This window comes from Corvus cornix, chromosome 7 (assembly GCF_000738735.6).
Source record: "Corvus cornix cornix isolate S_Up_H32 chromosome 7, ASM73873v5, whole genome shotgun sequence".
NCBI classification, from domain to species: Eukaryota; Metazoa; Chordata; class Aves; order Passeriformes; family Corvidae; genus Corvus; species Corvus cornix.
The window spans coordinates 23,255,490-23,273,747 of NC_046337.1; the positions used below are offsets into that span (position 1 = coordinate 23,255,490).

The 18,258-nt window shown below is 41.8% G+C and overlaps 1 protein-coding gene across 8 annotated transcripts in view; it reads right to left on the reverse strand.

Annotated features, from left to right (window-relative positions):
• Positions 1 to 18,258, reverse strand: part of TTN (titin) — a 244,913-nt gene that overhangs the window by 28,658 nt on the left and 197,997 nt on the right. For all 8 annotated transcript variants that reach the window (XM_039554641.1, XM_039554643.1, XM_039554642.1 and 5 more), the window contains 3 exons: positions 17,624 to 18,211; positions 17,228 to 17,530; positions 7 to 17,112 (listed from right to left, as the gene is read on the reverse strand). In XM_039554641.1, coding sequence (XP_039410575.1) covers positions 7 to 17,112; positions 17,228 to 17,530; positions 17,624 to 18,211 — 17,997 coding nt within the window. The remainder of the gene's footprint in view (positions 1 to 6; positions 17,113 to 17,227; positions 17,531 to 17,623; positions 18,212 to 18,258) is intronic.

Here is an 18,258-nt window from a genome sequence, read left to right on the forward strand (position 1 = left end):
ACATACCTGTTATTTTTGTTCCCTCTTTGGTCTCAGAAGGCACTCCAACACCATATTCATTTTCTCCAGAGACACGGAAGTAGTAAATGGCACCTTCTTGCAAACCAGTCACTTTGTAGGACAGGCGATGACAGTTGTTTGTCACAGTGACCCACGCTTTTTTGCTAGCTTCTCGCTTTTCAATTACATAGTTCTTTACAGGTGCTCCACCATCATTTTCTGGAACATCCCAAGATAACACAGCAGATTCTTTAGTTACTTCTTTTGTAGCAATATTAGATGGTGGGCCAGGTGTATCAAGAACTTTGACAATTAAAGTCAAGGTGGTAGTATTCAGGATGTTTTGCAATGTTAATGTGTATTTTCCAGAATCGTTTCTAGTTGCTTTTTCAACAGTAAGAGATGTACAATTACTTGAAGTGTCAATGCTTGCACGTGTACGGAGATCAGTGTCTGGTTTGTTCCATGTTACATTTGGGACTGGTTTGCCTCTGAAAGGAACAGTCATTGTGAATGATTCACCAGCCTTTACAATTAAAGTCTTCCGCATTTCACTGTCAATTTCAAAGGCAGGTTCTTCCTCTCTTTCTTTTGCCACCTGAGGTTCTGAGACATCACTTGGTTCACTGACACCCATTTTGTTAATGGATTTCACTCTAAAAACGTACTCAGAGCCCGATGTTAATCCAGTTATGGTATATTCTGTGCCTCTTAAATTCTGAGTAGCTGTTGTCCAGTCAGTTTCATCAGTTTTCTTGTATTCAACTGTGTATCCTGTTACTGGAGCACCTCCATCAAACAGTGGCTTTGTCCAACCAATTGTGATATTTGACCTTGTAGAATCCATAATCTTAGGTTTAGATGGGGGCGATGGCAGGAAGATTGGATCTTCTGCCTTAATCAATGGTGTGGTTTCACTTGGGAGACTGAGGCCAGCAGCATTTTCTGCATAAACCCGAAATTCATATTCACATCCTTCACGAAGACCCGATGATTTCACTCTTAAATCATAAACCGGCTTTTTGTTTACACGAATCCATCTTAGGCTGGTTTTCTCACGCCTTTCAATTACATAGCCAGAGATCTCATTGCCTCCATCAGACTCAGGTCTTGCCCAGCAAAGAGTTATTGAATCTCTGCTCACACTGGTGATCTCTAAAGATGTAGGTGGACTTGGAACAGTAAATGGGTCTAGGGCTTTGACAGCAACACTTTCTAGAGGCTCCCCAACACCATATTTGTTAACTCCCATCACTCTGAAAATATACTCATTACCTTTCAGTAATTTTGTCACTTTACAAGATGTTGTTTTAAGCTCTCCTTCACAAAGTGTCCATGCAATTCTGCTGGTCTCACGTTTTTCCACAATATAATGATCAATATCTGCACCGCCATTTTCTTGAGGGGGTCCCCATGATAAATGGCACTTTTCAGCAGTAAGGCCATTTATTTCTAGTGGACCTGCAGGTGGGCCAGGTCTGTCAAGTACTTTGCAATTAATTGCCAAAGATTTTGTTCCTGCAACATTCTGTAATGTCAATACATACTGTCCTGAATCACCTCGGATACAGTCCTTAATGGTTATTGCAGTAGTGAAATCTGTTGAGACTATTTCAACTCTAGCTTTTCCTTCGAGCTCTTTGCCATCCTTTGTCCATGAAATCACTGGTATTGGCCGTCCTGCAACATCAGCATTTACTTTAAACACTTCTCCAGCTTTCACAACTACAACATCCCTGAATTTGGCATCCATCATAATTCTTGGAGCCTCCACATCATCTTTTACGGTCACGGGTCCAGTTGATTCAGATGGCTGACTGAAGAGTCCAGCAGCATTCTTTGCAATCACATGGAATTCATAACGCTGGTCTTCTGTAAGTCCACCTACATCAAAGTATGTTTCTTGCACATTAGTAAAATTGCATTTTAGCCAACGACCATCTGGTAGTTCTCTGCGTTCAATAATATATCCTGTTACTTTAGCTCCACCATCGTATTCTGGTTTAGTCCATTTCAATGAGACAGATGTTCTTGTAATATTAGTAACTTCTGGTTGACCAGGAGGATCACATGGATCTCTTGCAGCAACTGGTTCACATGCTTTACTGCATTTGCCTATTCCAGCAATGTTTTCTGCATACACGCGGTATTCGTACATCAGTCCTTCATCAAGACCTGTAACTTTCATTTGTGTATCAGTAATAAGGCTCTTGTTGACTTTTGTCCAAAGAATGCTGCTTCTTTCTTTATGCTCCAAATGATATCCTAGTACTACGCTACCTCCATCATTAACTGGCACCTGCCAAGTTACAATCATGAAAGATTTAGTTGCATGTGCCACACGAGGCGTTCCAGGTGGACCTGGAGGCTTAAATGGATACTCTGCCACAACAGAAGGAGAATTAGTATAAGTGCTTTTCCCATAGCGGTTTTCTGCACAAACACGGAACTGATATTCAGATCCAGTGATGAGTCGAGATACTTTAATTGCTGTTCTTGCAACTGCTGCAGACACTACCTCCCATGTTGTTGTGGTAGTATCTCTCTTCTCCACAATGTAATTGCTAATATGACATCCACCATCATATGCTGGAGGTTTCCAAGACAGAGTTACACTATCAGCACTAACTTCATCAATTTTAACATCAGTTGGTGGTCCTGGTCTGTCAAGGACAACTACAGTTAAAGAAGCTGTTGTTGATCCAGCAGTATTTGAAAGATGTAATTCATAATGTCCCAGATCTTCGTTTGTAGCTTCCTTGATGGACAGTGAAGTTAAAGTCTTTGATGTCTGAACATTTACCCTGGTTGTCTCTTTTAAGGGATTCCCATCCTTCTTCCAGCTAGCAGTGGGAAGAGGTCGCCCTCTGAATGGAATGTCAATCTTAAGATCATCTCCAGCTTTCACTGTGAATGTGTTAAAAAGGAGCTCAACAGACGGCTGGATTTCAATATCTTTTGCAATGACTGGGACACCAAGTTCTCTTGGATCACTTTTTCCTTTTTCATTAACAGCAAGCACTCTGAAACTGTACTCTTCCCCCATACTTAAGCCTGTTATTGTTGCTTCCAATGTTTTCACCTGTGTACATGCACTCCATTTTGTACTTCCTTTAGTTTGCATTTCTACTACATAACCAGTAATTTTACTGCCACCATCGCTCTCTGGCTTTTCCCATTTAATTGAAGCAGAATTGCGAGTCACATCAACGAGAATGACCTTTGAAGGTGGAGCAGGTGGTTCAGATACCTTAACTGGATCAGCAGTTTCTGCTGGTAAACCAGCCCCATATTCATTTACAGCTAGAACACGGAAGTAGTAACTACATCCTTCTTGTAGTTGAGTAATCTTGAAGGAATTCTTAGTACAGTTGCTTGTAACTGTGGCATATGCCTTTCTTGTGGATTCTCGCTTTTCAACTATGTAGTTGGTAATTTTAGCTCCACCATCAATAAGTGGTGGTTCCCAGGCTAAAGTTACAGAATCTTTTTTCACTTCTCTGATTGTGAGGTTTAGAGGTGCACTAGGTGTATCAAGCACTCTGACATTAACAAAAGCTGATTTTTTGCCACTGTTGTTCTCTAAAGTAAGATTGTATCTACCACTATCAAATCTATTGACATTGTCAATGACCAGCATTGTGTAGGAACTGGTGACTTCAATCTGAGCTCGCTCACTAATCGTTCCTTCTGCTTTCTCCCATTTAACTTCAGGTTCTGGTCTTCCTTTGATGGTGACAAACAGGCGTAAAGTACCACTAGCACGTACAGTGACTACTTTTCTGAGATCTGCACCAAGTTCAATTTCAGGAGGTTCAATCTTGTCCTCTGCTAAGACTGCACCAGGTATAGTCGCAGGTTCTCCTACTCCTTCTGAGTTGATGGCACAGATGCGGAAGTTATACTCCTGGTTCTCTTTCAGTTTTGTCACAGTGAACTGTTTTGCTTGTAGGCCTGTTGGTGGGGTGCAGGTAGTCCATTCATCAGCAGCAGCTTCTTTTACTTCTACTACATATCCTTTAACAGGAGCACCACCATCATAAATGGGCTTACTCCAGGCAAGGGACACTGATGACCTGGAAGTATCTGTAACCTTTGGATTGCTAGGTGGACCTGGAGGATATAAAACATCACAAGCACGATAGAAAATGGATGGCCCACTGGGTTCCCCTACCCCTGCAGCATTTTCAGCAGACACTCTAAATTCATAGAAATGCCCATCAGTTAGACCTGTTACTCTGAATCGCAAGTCTGTCAGCCTTTTCTTATTGCATTTGGTCCACCGGATACCATCTTTGTCTCGTTTTTCAAGTATGTAACCTTCAATTTCAGCTCCCCCGTTGTCTTCTGGGCGACCCCATGTTACCACCATAGAATCTTTTGTGATTGCTGAAACTTCAGGAGTTGAAGGAGGACCAGGGGGTTTGTATGGATTACGAGCCACAACTGGTTCAGATTCCAAGGGCTCTCCAATTCCATATTTATTGACTGCCATTACACGGAAAATGTATTCATTGCCAGGAAGGAGTTTGGTTACTTTGTGGTTAAGAGCCTGGACATCTGTTGCTACTTGTGTCCATGAAAGCCTACTTGTCTCTCTCTTCTCAATGATATAATGTGAGATACTAGAACCACCATCATGTAAAGGTGGAGACCATGACAAGTAGCATTTTTCTGCAGTGACACCTGTAATGTTCAAAGGTCCTTCTGGAGGTCCTGGTCTGTCAAGCACTTTTACAGTGATTGGTATAGATTTGGTGCCACCAACATTTTTGAGGTTAAGAGTATAGTGACCTCCATCTACTCTTATACAGTCTTTGACAGTGAGAATTGTTTTCTCAATGGTAGATTTAATTTCCATTCTTGCAGTTGTTTCTTCAAGGTCTTTACCATCTTTTGACCATGTGATGTCAGGAATAGGTTTGCCATGGATATCAGCTTCAAGAACAAAGGTTTCTCCAGCATGAACAACAATGACATCTCTGTATTTAGGATCCAGTGAAGCTCCTGGTGCTTCAATTTCATCTCTGGCAGTAATAGGCCCTGAACTTTCAGATGGTTCACTCAAGCAACCTGCTGCATTTCTTGCAATTACTCTGAATTCATATCGTTGGTTTTCAACAAGACCACTTACTGTAAATTCTGTTTCCAACACATTTGTAAAGCTGGCTTTCATCCAGCGACCATCTGGCAGTTCTTTCTTTTCTACAATATAACCAGTTATTTTGCTTCCACCATCATATTCTGGCTTTTTCCACTTCAGTGTGATGTTACTTCTTGTAACAACGATGGCCTCTGGGCGGCCAGGTGGGTCACAAGGATCTCGGGCAACATACAGTTCTGATACTTTGCTGACTTTGCCAATGCCAACAATGTTTTCAGCAGAAACTCTGAACTCATATTCAAGACCTTCTTCAAGGCCGTCTGTTTTATATTTGGTGTCCACAATAAGTGACTTGTTCTGTTTTGTCCAAAGAATGCTGCTCTTATCTTTACGCTCAAGATGGTAGCCAAGAACTTTGCTTCCTCCATCATTAACCGGTTCATGCCATTGTACAATCATATGGTCCTTGGAAGCTGCTGTGACAAATGGGGTTCCAGGTGGTCCAGGCACCTTGTAGGGGTATTGCACAACAACTGATTTAGAAGCCAAAGGAGAGCTCTTTCCATATCTATTTTCAGCAGAAATCCTGAACTGGTATTCAGAACCTGTTTTAAGCTTTGTTGCTTTGATGGTTGTTCTTGCAACAGTTGCTGACACAATGTTCCATGTGGTAGTGCTTGTGTCACGCTTTTCTACTATATAGTTGCTTATCTGACAGCCACCAGTATAATCAGGTGGATCCCATGATAAAACAACAAAGTCTGCACTAATTTCATCAAAGCGGACAGGTCCTCGTGGTGGGCCAGGCTTTTCTAGTACAATTATGCTCAGGTGTTCTGTTGCTGTACCTGCTGCATTTGTTGCTGTTACTGTATATTTGCCAAAGTCTTCCCTGTTGCTTTCTTTAATATGTAAAATAGTTGATGTTGTTGTATTCTGAATATTTAATCTGGTTGTCTCTTTCAGTGGCTGCTCATCTTTTGTCCAAGTAATAGTAGGTTTGGGTCTACCTATAAATGGTACTTCTACCTTCAGGTCTTCTCCAGCTTGTACACTATATGTATTAAACATCAGTTTGAAACTTGGCTCAATAGTCAAGTCTTTAGCTATCACAGGAATTCCAAGCGCTCTGGGATCACTTTTGCCTTTTTCATTGTAGGCAATCACACGGAATTGATATTCCTGTCCTGGACTCAAACCAGACACCTCTGCATTACATGTTTTGGTCTCACTAACAACACTCCATTTTTCTGTTCCTTTAGGCAACATTTCAACAAGGTATCCCAAAATTCTGCTACCTCCATCGTGTTCAGGTTTTTCCCACGTAAATGATGCACTTCTCTGAGTCACATCAGTGAGTGTTACTTTCCCAGGAGGCAGAGGTGGCTCTGAGGCTTTGACAGCATCCCTGGTTTCAACTGGAACACCAATTCCGTATTCATTTTCAGCCATAACTCTGAAGTAATAAATTGCTCCTTCTGTAAGATTTTCAACTTTAAAACTTGTCTTGCCACACTTAGCACTTACATTTGCAAATGCCTTCCTGGTTGACTCACGCTTGTCTATTACGTAGTTCTTTACCTTTGCACCACCATCAATAGCTGGTGGTTCCCAAGATAATACAGCAGAATCCTTCTTTATATCCTTTACCACTAAGTTTTGAGGGGGTCCCGGTGTGTCCAAGACTTTTACTGTAACAAATGCAGATTTAGAACCACTACTGTTCTCTAACTTAAGAATATACTTTCCAGCATCATTTCTATCACAGTTGTCAATTGAAAGTTGTGTGTAGTTTATGCCTTTATCGATCTGAACTTTTTCTGAGAATTCACCTTCTTCTCGGGACCATGTGATGTCGGGTGTTGGTCGTCCCCTGAATGGTATGTGAATCCTAGCAGATCCACCAGCTCTAACCACTATCCCTTTCCTTAGCTCTGAATCAATATCAAGTTCTGGAGCTTCAAGTTTGTCTTCTGGTTTAATAGTACCAGGAACTGATGCAGCCTCTCCCACACCAATCTTGTTGAGAGCACACACTCGTAGTTTGTATTCTTGATGTTCAGTAAGCTTTTTGATCTCAAATCGAGTCGCACGTATACCTGTCTGTGGAGTAACAAGTGACCATTCATCTTCATCTGCTTTACAGATTTCTACAAGGTATCCCTGGATTTCACAACCACCGTCATAAATAGGTTTACTCCAACCAAGTATAATGGAACTTTTGGTGGTATCCACAACATGGGCATTTGTAGGTGGGCCAGGCTTGAACATCGGGTCACAAGCTTTAAAGTAGGGAGAAACCTGGCTTGGTTCACCAACTCCAGCAGCATTTTCAGCAGAAACTCTGAATTCATATTCATGATCCTCTGTTAATCCTGTAACTCTTAATCGCAAATCTGTAATGCGGCGTTTATTGCATTTTATCCATCTGATGCCTGCTCGGTCTCTCTTTTCTACAATGTAACCTACAATTTCACTACCTCCATCACTATCTGGCCGGGTCCAGCAGACAGTCATAGAATCCTTTGTGATGTTGGTAATTTCCAAGGCCTTTGGTGGTCCAGGAACCACAAATGGATTTTTCATCATTACTGGCACAGATTCTAACGGTTCACCAACCCCATATTTGTTAACTGCCATGATCCGGAAGACGTATTCATTTCCTTCCAAGAGTTTTGTTACTTTCAGCATTGTAGGCAAAACCTCTGAAGCAACCACAGTCCATGCCAGGCGGCTAGTTTCTCTCTTCTCTACAATATAATGAGAAATATCACTGCCACCATCATGAAGAGGAGGACCCCATGCCAATGCACATTTTTCAGCTGTAACTCCTGTCACTTGGACTGGGCCCTCCGGAGGTCCTGGCCTGTCCAAGACTTTTACGTTTACTGTTACTGTCTTTGTTCCTGCAACATTAGAGGCTTCTAGAATGTACTGACCACCATCAACTCTAACAGCATCTTTTACAATTATTAATGCACTGAAATCTGTGTTCTTTACTTCATATCTAGCAGTGTCCTCGAGCTCTTTATCTCCTTTGTACCACTTAATGGTTGGTAGTGGCTTTCCATGAACATCAGCCTCAAGTCTGAATGTTTCACCAGCATTTACAACAATAGTGTCTTTGTACTTTGGATCCATTGAAATTCGTGGAAGTTCAACTTCGTCCCTTGCTGTTATTGGTCCTGTACTGTCAGAAGGTTTGCTTATTGCACCTGCAGCGTTCTTTGCAATTACTCTAAATTCGTATCTTTGGTCTTCAGTAAGTCCTGTTACAGTGAACTGAGTTTCAATGACATTTGTGAAGCTAGCTTTCATCCAGCGACCATCTGGTAAGTCACGTTTCTCTACAATATAACCAGTAACCTTACTTCCACCATCGTATTCTGGTTTGGTCCACTGTAGAGTAATAGAGCTTCTTTTTATTATTATAGCTTCTGGGCGACCTGGAGGATCACATGGATCACGAGCTACATAGCACTCAGAAACTTTACTTGTTCTGCCTACACCAACAATATTTTCTGCAGAAACTCGAAACTCATATTCAATTCCTTCTTCAAGGTTATTTGTCTTAAAACTTGTGTCCTGAATAATAGTCTTGTTTACTTTAGTCCACAGAATGCTGTTTTTCTCCTTCCTCTCAAGATGGTAGCCCAACACTCTACTGCCGCCATCATTTATTGGCTCATGCCATTGTACGACCATGGAGTCTTTTGTAACTGTTGTTACAAATGGTGTGCCAGGGGGTCCTGGTTCCTTGTAGGGATACTGTGCTACAACCGGTGCAGATTCCAATGCAAAACTCTGCCCATACCTATTCTCAGCAAATATTCTGAACTGGTATTCTGAACCAGTTTTCAGTTTAGTCACCTTCAGTGTAGTTCTTGCAACAGTAGCCGAAACTGTTTCCCATACAGTGGTTGTTGTATCTCTCTTGTGAACAACATAGTTGGTGATTTGGCAGCCGCCTGTGTACACTGGGGGATTCCATGATAGGGTAATACTTTCTGCACTTATTTCGTCAAACTTCACAGGTCCAACTGGAGGGTCAGGTTTGTCTAGAGTAATAATTTCAACAGAGGCAGACTTTTGTCCAACAACATTAGCCACAGTGATTTCATAAGTGCCACTGTCTTCTTTGCTAGTTTCCTTAAGATTCAATATAGTGAGATCAGCTGAATCGCTAACATTGACTCTTGTTGTCTGCCTTAATGGCTGGCCATCTTTAACCCAGGTAACAGTTGGTTTAGGTCGACCTGCAATTGGTATTTCTACTTTCAGATCCTGTCCCACCTGAACACTGTAACTGTGGAAAGCAGGTCTTACATCAGGTTCAATCACCAGATCTTTGGCAACTATTGGAACTGCAAGTGCTCTAGGATCACTCTTACCCTTTTCATTTACAGCCATTACTCTAAAAAGATATTCTTCCCCTTGAGTTAGATTAGTAACAACTGCTTCAAGTGTTTTAACACGAGCACACTCTGACCACTTTTCACTCCCCTTTGCTTGCATTTCAACAATATATTGTATGATTTTGCTACCACCATCATGTTCAGGTTTTGCCCAGCTAAGTGAGACACTGTTTCTTGTGACATCATCCACTGTTATTTTCCCAGGAGGCTGTGGAACTTCAGCAACTTTAATTGGGTCACTGGTTTCTGCAGGGAGGCCAATTCCATATTCATTCTCAGCAGAGATTCTGAAGAAGTAATAGCAGCCCTCCTGAAGTTGATCTACTTTCCATGAAGTTTTGTGGCAGTTTGTTACAACAGCTGCATATGCCTTTCTTGTTGCTTCACGCTTTTCAATAATGAAATTCTTTATTTTTGCTCCACCATCCAAGAGAGGAGGCTCCCATGAAAGTGAAACAGAGTCTTTAGTGATCTCTCTGATTTTTAAATTAACAGGTGCACTTGGGGTATCCAGTACTCTTACACTGACAAAGGCAGACTTTGTTCCACTGCTGTTTTCCAAGGTCAGAGTATACTTTCCGCTATCAAATCTGTTAACATTATCTAGAACAAGGGAAGTAAAGCTGCTAGTGGTATCAATAATAGCTGCTTCTCTGATGTCACCATCCACTTTACCCCATTTTACTTCAGGTGTTGGACGACCTCTGATGGGAACAAACAGTCTTAAGGAACCTCCTGCCCTCACATTTACAATCTTCCTTAATTCCATGTCAAGGTCAAGGTCTGGTGCCTCCATCTTTTCTTCTACAATAACAGAACCAGGAACATCTGCATGCTCTCCAACTCCTGCTTTATTTACTGCACATATGCGGAATTTGTATTCATGTTTTTCCACTAATTTTTCTACTTCCATGTGAGTATTCTTAATTCCAGTTGGAGGGGTACAAATTGCCCATTCACCATCACTTACATCACATTTTTCCACAATGTATCCCTGAATTTCAGAGCCACCATCATAGATAGGTTTACCCCATGAAAGAAAAACTGAAGATCTTGTAATATCCGTGACTTTAGGATTGTTGGGTGGACCAGGCTTGTAAATAGGATCACATGCTTTGTAGTAAGTAGAAGGTGGACTTGGTTCACTTAGGCCAGCAGCATTTTCAGCTGAAACTCTGTACTCATAATCATGATTTTCTATAAGACCAGTCACTCTGTATCGCAGTTCACTTATCAGGCGTTTGTTACATCTTGTCCAGCGAATGCCTTCCTTATCTCGCTTTTCAAGGACGTAGCCTAGGATTTCACTTCCGCCATCTGAGGCTGGCCTTTCCCATACAACTATCATAGAATCCTTGGTAACTGCTGTGACTTCTGGAGCCTTTGGAGCAAGTGGCACTACAAATGGGTTCTTTGCGACTACTGGGTCAGACTCAAGAGGTTCACCAATACCATACTTATTTACTGCCATGATGCGGAAAACATACTCATTTCCTTCGAGAAGTTTTGTAACTTTACAACTCAAGGTTTGCACATTTGAGTCAACAACAGTCCACACCAAGCGACTGGTTTCCCTTTTTTCTACAACGTAGTGTGAAATATCGCTACCACCATCTTGTAGTGGAGGTTTCCATGACAGTGTGCATTTTTCAGCTGTAACACCTGTAATCTCAACAGGTCCTTCTGGTGGTCCAGGCCTATCAAGAACTTTGACATTAACAGGAACCTTCTTTTCACCTGCAACATTCTTTGCCAGTAGTACATACTGCCCACTGTCAACTCTCGTGGCTTCCTTCACACTAAGGCTTGTTGCAAAATCAGTAGTTTTTATTTCCATATGAGCGGTGCTTGTCAGCTCACGATCACCTTTTAACCACTGAATGGAAGGTATTGGTTTGCCATGAACATCAGCATCAAGCTTGAAAGACTCACCAGCATGCACTACAATAGTGTCTTTGTATTTTGGATCCATACTTATTTGAGGTGGTTCTACTTCATCTCTTGCTGTAATTGCCCCTGAGCTCTCAGATGGTTCACTGAAAGTGCCTGCAGCATTTCGTGCTATAACACGAAACTCATATCTCTGGTTTTCAACCAGACCAGTTACTTCAAATTGAGTATCAATGACATTTGTAAAGCTTGCTTTCATCCAACGGCCATCGGGTAATTCCTTCTTTTCAACAACATAGCCTGTGATCTTACTTCCACCATCATATATAGGTTTCTTCCACTGAAGTGTTACTGAGTTTCTTGTGACAATTACAGGTTCTGGACGACCTGGAGGGTCACATGGGTCACGTGCAGTAAAGCATTCAGATGTTCTACTTGCCTTTCCAATTCCTACTATATTTTCTGCATAGACTCTGAATTCATATTCAAGACCTTCCTCAAGGCCAGTTGTCTTAAATTTGGTATCCGGAATAGGTGTTTTATTCAGTTTAGCCCACAGAATGCTGTTTCTTTCTTTGCGCTCCAAGTGATAACCAATGATCCTGCTGCCACCATCGTTGACTGGTTCATGCCATTGTACCACCATGCTGTCTTTTGAGACATTTGTTACAAAAGGAGTTCCAGGTGGACCAGGAACTTTAAATGGGTATTGGGCTATTATTGACTCTGAGGTGAGATACGTACTCTTCCCATATCTGTTCTCAGCTGCGATTCTGAATTGATATTCACACCCAGTCTTTAAACGACATGCTTTTATAGTTGTTCTTGCAACAGTAGCTGACACAATGTGCCAAGTAGTGGTGGAAGTGTCTCTTCTTTCTACAATGTAGTTATTGATAGAGCTACCACCATCATACTTGGGTGGTTCCCAGGAAATGGTAATACTATCTGCCGTTACTTCATCTACTTTTACTGGTCCAGTTGGAGGTCCTGGTTTGTCAAGGACAACAATATTTAGGGTTTCAGCTGCTTCACCAGCAGAGTTTGTAAGTTTAACTAAATATGATCCCACATCTTCTCTGCATGCTTCTTTTATTGTTAATACGGTGCTGTTTTCTGAGCTTTCTGCATTTACTCTTGTAGTCTGCTTCAATGCCACATTGTCTTTATGCCAAGACACTGCTGGTTTGGGTCGACCAACAAAAGGAACATCAACCTTTAAGTCCTCTCCTGCTAGAACACTGAAAGTGGTAAACAGTAGTTTGAAAGCTGGTGGGATCACAAGATCTTTTGCAACAACTGGTATACCCAGCTGGCGAGGATCACTGATACCTTTCTCATTCTGAGCTGAAACACGGAAGGTGTATTCTTCACCTTGGATCAATCCTGTGATAGTGGCTTCAGTAGCTTTTACTGTAGCACAGGTTGACCACTTTTCACTGCCTTTACTTTGCATTTCTACAATATAGCCCAGAATTCTGCTACCACCATCATGTTCAGGCTTTTCCCAAGATAAGGATACGCTATTTCTTGTCACATCCAACAAAGTTATTTTCCCTGGTGGAAGTGGTCTTTCTGATACTTTTATGGATTCTGAAGTTTCAACTGGAAGGCCTATTCCATACTCATTTTCAGCTAGGACTCTGAAGTAGTAGTTGCAGCCTTCTTGCAGTGAATCAACTTTCCAGCTGGTCTTGTGGCAATTGGCATTAACAGTTGAATAAGCTTTTCTGGTTGATTCACGCTTTTCAACTATGTAATTTTTTATTTTAGAGCCACCATCTATGAGAGGAGGTTCCCATGTAAGTGTAACCGAAGATTTTGTAACTTCTTTTATTTTCAAATCTTGAGGTGCCCCTGGAGTATCAAGAACTCTGACATTCACAAATGCTGACTTACTACCTGAGCTGTTTTCAATTGTCAGTATGTATTTGCCACTATCAAATCTATTTACATTTTCAACAATAAGTAAAGTATAAGAGCTTGTTGATTCAATGCTTGCTCTATCCAAAGATTCCCCATGTTCCCTTGTCCATTTTACTTCAGGTGCTGGTCTTCCTTTAATTGGGACAAAGAGTCTTAGAGTACAGCAAGCTCTAATAGTTACAACTTTACGTAGTTCTGCATCAAGTTCAATCTCTGGAGGTAGCATTCTTTCTTCAGCTTTTGGAGTGCCAGGAACAAGAGCAGGTTCCCCAAGACCTTCAGAGTTCATCGCATATATCCGTATTTTATACTCTTGATTTTCTTTCAAGTCAGTGATGGTAAAAGAAGTGGCCTTTAAACCCATTGGTGGAGTTACAATCTTCCACTCATCTTCTTCAGGTAGTGCAATCTCAACCATGTAACCTGTGATCTCTGAACCACCATCATATATTGGTTTGTTCCATGCTATTGTAATAGAGGACTTGCTGCTATCCAAAACACGAGGATTTCCTGGGGGACCAGGCTTAAATACAGTATCACAGGCCTTATAGAATGGACTGGCTGGGCTTGGCTCACTGACACCAGCAGCGTTTTCCGCCATGACTCTGTATTCATATTCGTGGCCTTCTGTCAGTCCAGACACTTTATAACGCAAGTCAGTAACAACCCTTTTGTTACATTTCACCCACCGTAGACCAGCCCTGTCTCGACGTTCCACAATATAGTTAGTGATTGGGCTCCCACCATCAGAATCAGGATGGCCCCAACAGACAACCATAGAATCCTTTGTAATTGCTGTAACTTCAGGTGTTTTAGGTGGATCAGGTGGAACATATGGATTTACTGCAATAATGGGCTCTGATTCCAGAGGCTCACCAACTCCATATTTGTTAACAGCCATAACTCGGAACACGTACTCATTGCCCTTCAACAGTTTAGTAACTTTCAATTTAGTCACTGGAACTTCTGTGCCTACAGATGTCCATGCCAATCTACTTGTTTCACGTTTTTCAACCACATAATGGTCAATCTTTGCTCCTCCATCATCCAGTGGGGGTAGCCATGACAGCACACATTTTTCTGCAGTGACTTCAGACACAGCCAAAGGCCCCTCTGGGGGACCAGGTCTGTCAAGAACTTTAACATTGAAGATATGCTTGGCAAAGCCACCAGGGTTTGTTGCAGTAAGTGTATAAGCACCACCATCTCTTCTTGAGGAATCTTTATTGGTGAGAATGGTAGAGAAATCTGCTATTTTTATTTCTAATTTTGCTGTGTCTTCAAGTTCTTTTTCTCCCTTTGTCCACATCATAGTTGGTGGAGGGCGACCTGAAACATCGGCCTCAAGTCTGAAAACTTCACCTGCTTTCAGCACTATGGTCTCCTTGTATTTAGCATCCACCTTTATCCTTGGTGCTTCAATGTCATCTCTACAAGTGATTGCATCTGATGGCTCTGAGGGCTGACTAACAGCTCCACCAGCATTCCTAGCAATGACACGGAATTCATAGGCAGCATCTTCCGTCAAACCACTTACAGTGAATTCAGTCTCTAGTATATTGCTGAAATTAGCCTTCAGCCAACGACCATTAGGAAGGTCTCTTTTTTCAACAGTGTAGCCAGTTATCTTAAAGCCTCCATTATATTCTGGTTTAGTCCACTTCAGTGTAACCGCATGTCTTGTAATGTTCAGAGGTATCGGCTTACCAGGTGGATCTATTGGGTCCAGGGCAAACACAGGCTCAGATGGCTTGCTTGGCTTACTCTTCCCAGCCAGATTTTCTGCTATAACACGGAATTCATATGCAATGCCATCGGTAAGTCCAGTTGATTTAAAGATATTGCCTGACACCAACATTTTACTTACAGTCTGCCAAACAATGCTGTTTCGCTCTTTTCTTTCAATGTGATATCCCAGTATCGGGCTTCCACCATCAGTAACTGGCTCATTCCAGCTAATGGTCATGGTTTCTTTGGTGACTGCAATCACCTGAGGAGTGCCAGGAGGCCCAGGTACCTTAAATGGGTAGTTGGCAACTACAGACTCTGAAGTAATGGCTGGACCAATTCCATATCTGTTTTGAGCTTTAACGCGGAACTGATACTCAACTCCAGTAGTAAGACGAATGGCTTTAAATGTAGTACGTATCACTGTAGTTGCCAATTCAGTCCACGTGGTACTGTCAGTCTGACGCATTTCTACAACGTAGTTACTTATTGGTACACCACCATCATTCAAAGGAGGCTCCCACGAGAATGTCAGGAAATCACATGAAATTTCTTCAAATTTGATTGGTCCAGTAGGCGGTCCGGGTATGTCATGAACCTGAACTGTGATTACTTCACTAACTTCTCCAACAATATTTTTAGCTGACAGTGGATATTGACCACTATCACTTCGAATACATTCATTGATGGTCAGTATGGTTGCAGTTGCTGTATTTTCGTAATTTACCCTTTGTGTTTGCTTAAGTATCTGGTCTTCTTTCTTCCAAGTCACAGTAGGCCTTGGACGACCAAGTACAGGGATTTCAATCTTGATATTGTCACCAGCTTTGGCAATGACTGTTTTCTGGTAAAGAGCACGGAGGTCAAACTCTGGTAGCATTGTTTGCTCCTTGATAATAACTGGTCTGCTTTCTCTTGGGGCACTTCTTCCAGCACTGTTAACTGCCATAACCTGGAAAGTATACTCTTCATTTTCAGTTAGATTCTTTACCACGCAGTCCAGTGTTTTTACAGTGGTGATATGTGCCCACTGGTTGGTTCCTTTTCTCTGTGCTTCAATTACATACCCAGTGATCTTGCTGCCACCATCATGTTCTGGTTTTGGCCAAGCTAGGCTAACTGAGTTCCGTGTTATATCCATAATATTAAGGCTCTCAGGTGGGGATGGGGCCTCAGAAGCTTTTACGGGTTCTGCAGTTTCAGCTGGTTCACCAATACCGTACTCATTTTCAGCCAGAACTCTGAAATAATATTCACACCCCTCAGCCAAATTAGGAATTCTGAAAGAACACTTCTGGCAGTTGGTTGTGACTGTTGAATATGCCTTCCGAGTTGATTCACGTTTCTCAACAATATAGTTTGTTATACGTGAACCTCCATCTACCAGAGGCATATCCCATTGGAGGGTGATGCTGTCTTTGGTTATTTCTCTAGGCTTAAGGTTTATTGGCGGACCTGGTGTATCCAAGACTTTCACATTTACAAAGCCAGTCTTCTTACCAGCAGCGTTTTCAAGAGTCATTACATATTTTCCTGCATCATATCTGGTGCACTCTGTGACAATCAAGAGTGTAAAAGAGTCGGTATTTTCAATACTGGCACGTCCTTTGAGCGAGACATCATCTTTTGTCCATGTAACTTCTGGAGTTGGACGTCCTTTAATTGGTACAAAAATCCGAATAGTTAATCCAGCTCTAACAACAAGTGTTCTTCTTAGCTCAGCATCCAGTTCAAAGTCAGGAATCTCTTCTCGGTCAGTGATTTCCACACTTGGAATTATGGCTGGTTCACCGACACCTGCAGCATTCATGGCAGAGATTCTGAAATTATACTTGGCCCCTGTCTGCAGATGAGCTACAACAAACTGAGTGATTCTTAAAGCAGTCCCTATTGTGTCTTTCACCCATTCATCTTCCCCTTCTTTTTGATGCTCAACTATATAGCCAGTGATTTCAAGACCGCCATCATAGTGAGGCTTTCCCCAGGCTAAAGATGCACTTGTCTTTGTAGTATCAGTCACTCTTGGATTTGCAGGTGGACCTGGTGGGTCTGAAAAGCAAATAAAAGGTAAAATATTACATGACAGTAGAAGTCATTCTTATGCTCTCTGAATGTGCTCCCTGCCCATCCCACCCACCCCAAAAAGAAAAAGCATGATACTGACAAGCAACATCTTTGCAAAGGACTGAGTTTGAAGTATCGCTTGGTGGTCCAACTCCAGCTCTATTTTCTGCACTGACACGGAATTCATATTCATTTCCTTCCAGAAGACCAGTTACTTTGCATCTAAGATCTGAAACTGGTTTCTTTGTTGCTCTGACCCATCTTAAACCTTTCTTTTCTCTTCGCTCCACATGGTAACCTGTGATTTCACTTCCACCATCATCGACTGGCCTTTTCCAGGTAACTGTGACAGTATTTTTAGTCACATTTGTTACTTCTGGTTTTCCAGGAGGACCTGGAGGACCTGTTCAGGCAGAAAAAAGTATAGTTAAACCAAAAATCAAGTCTTTAAAAATTAATAAAACCACATTGGAATCTCTTAGCTTGTACTACTTACCAAATCTATCCACCATTTTAACTGGTTCTGATTGTACTGGTTCACCCTTGCCATACTGATTTACTGCTGAGACACGGAAAACATATTCATTTCCTTGAATGAGCTTGCTAACAACATGCCTACAGCTCTCAATGTTTTCAGCAACCAATGTCCAGAGCAGTCGACTAGTTTCTCTCTTTTCAAGAACATATGATTTCACTGGTGATCCACCATCTTCTGCAGGAGGTGTCCATGTAAGAGTTGCTTTTTCTGCTGAAACATTGCTGATCTCAATAGGCCCTGGAGGTCCTGGAATATCTAAAACTTTCACATGTACACTCTCCTGCTTAGTGCCAAAAGGATTGGTTGCAGTGATTGTGTATTCTCCAGAATCTTTTCTGGCTGCATATTTGACACTTAGAGTAGAAGAAGTTGGTTTGGTTTCAATGTGCACAAGCTCTGAAGGTCTAAAATCTTTTCCAGCTTTTGACCATGCAGAAGTTGGAGGTGGTTTGCCACGGATACTAATAGCAGACAGTGTGATGGTTTCCCCTGCTTTTACTGTTAAACCTTCCTTCAAAGTAGGATCCAGAACAATGCTTGGTGCCTCTGTCAAAACAAAGACAAAAAATACTGATTGTTACAACAAGAACACA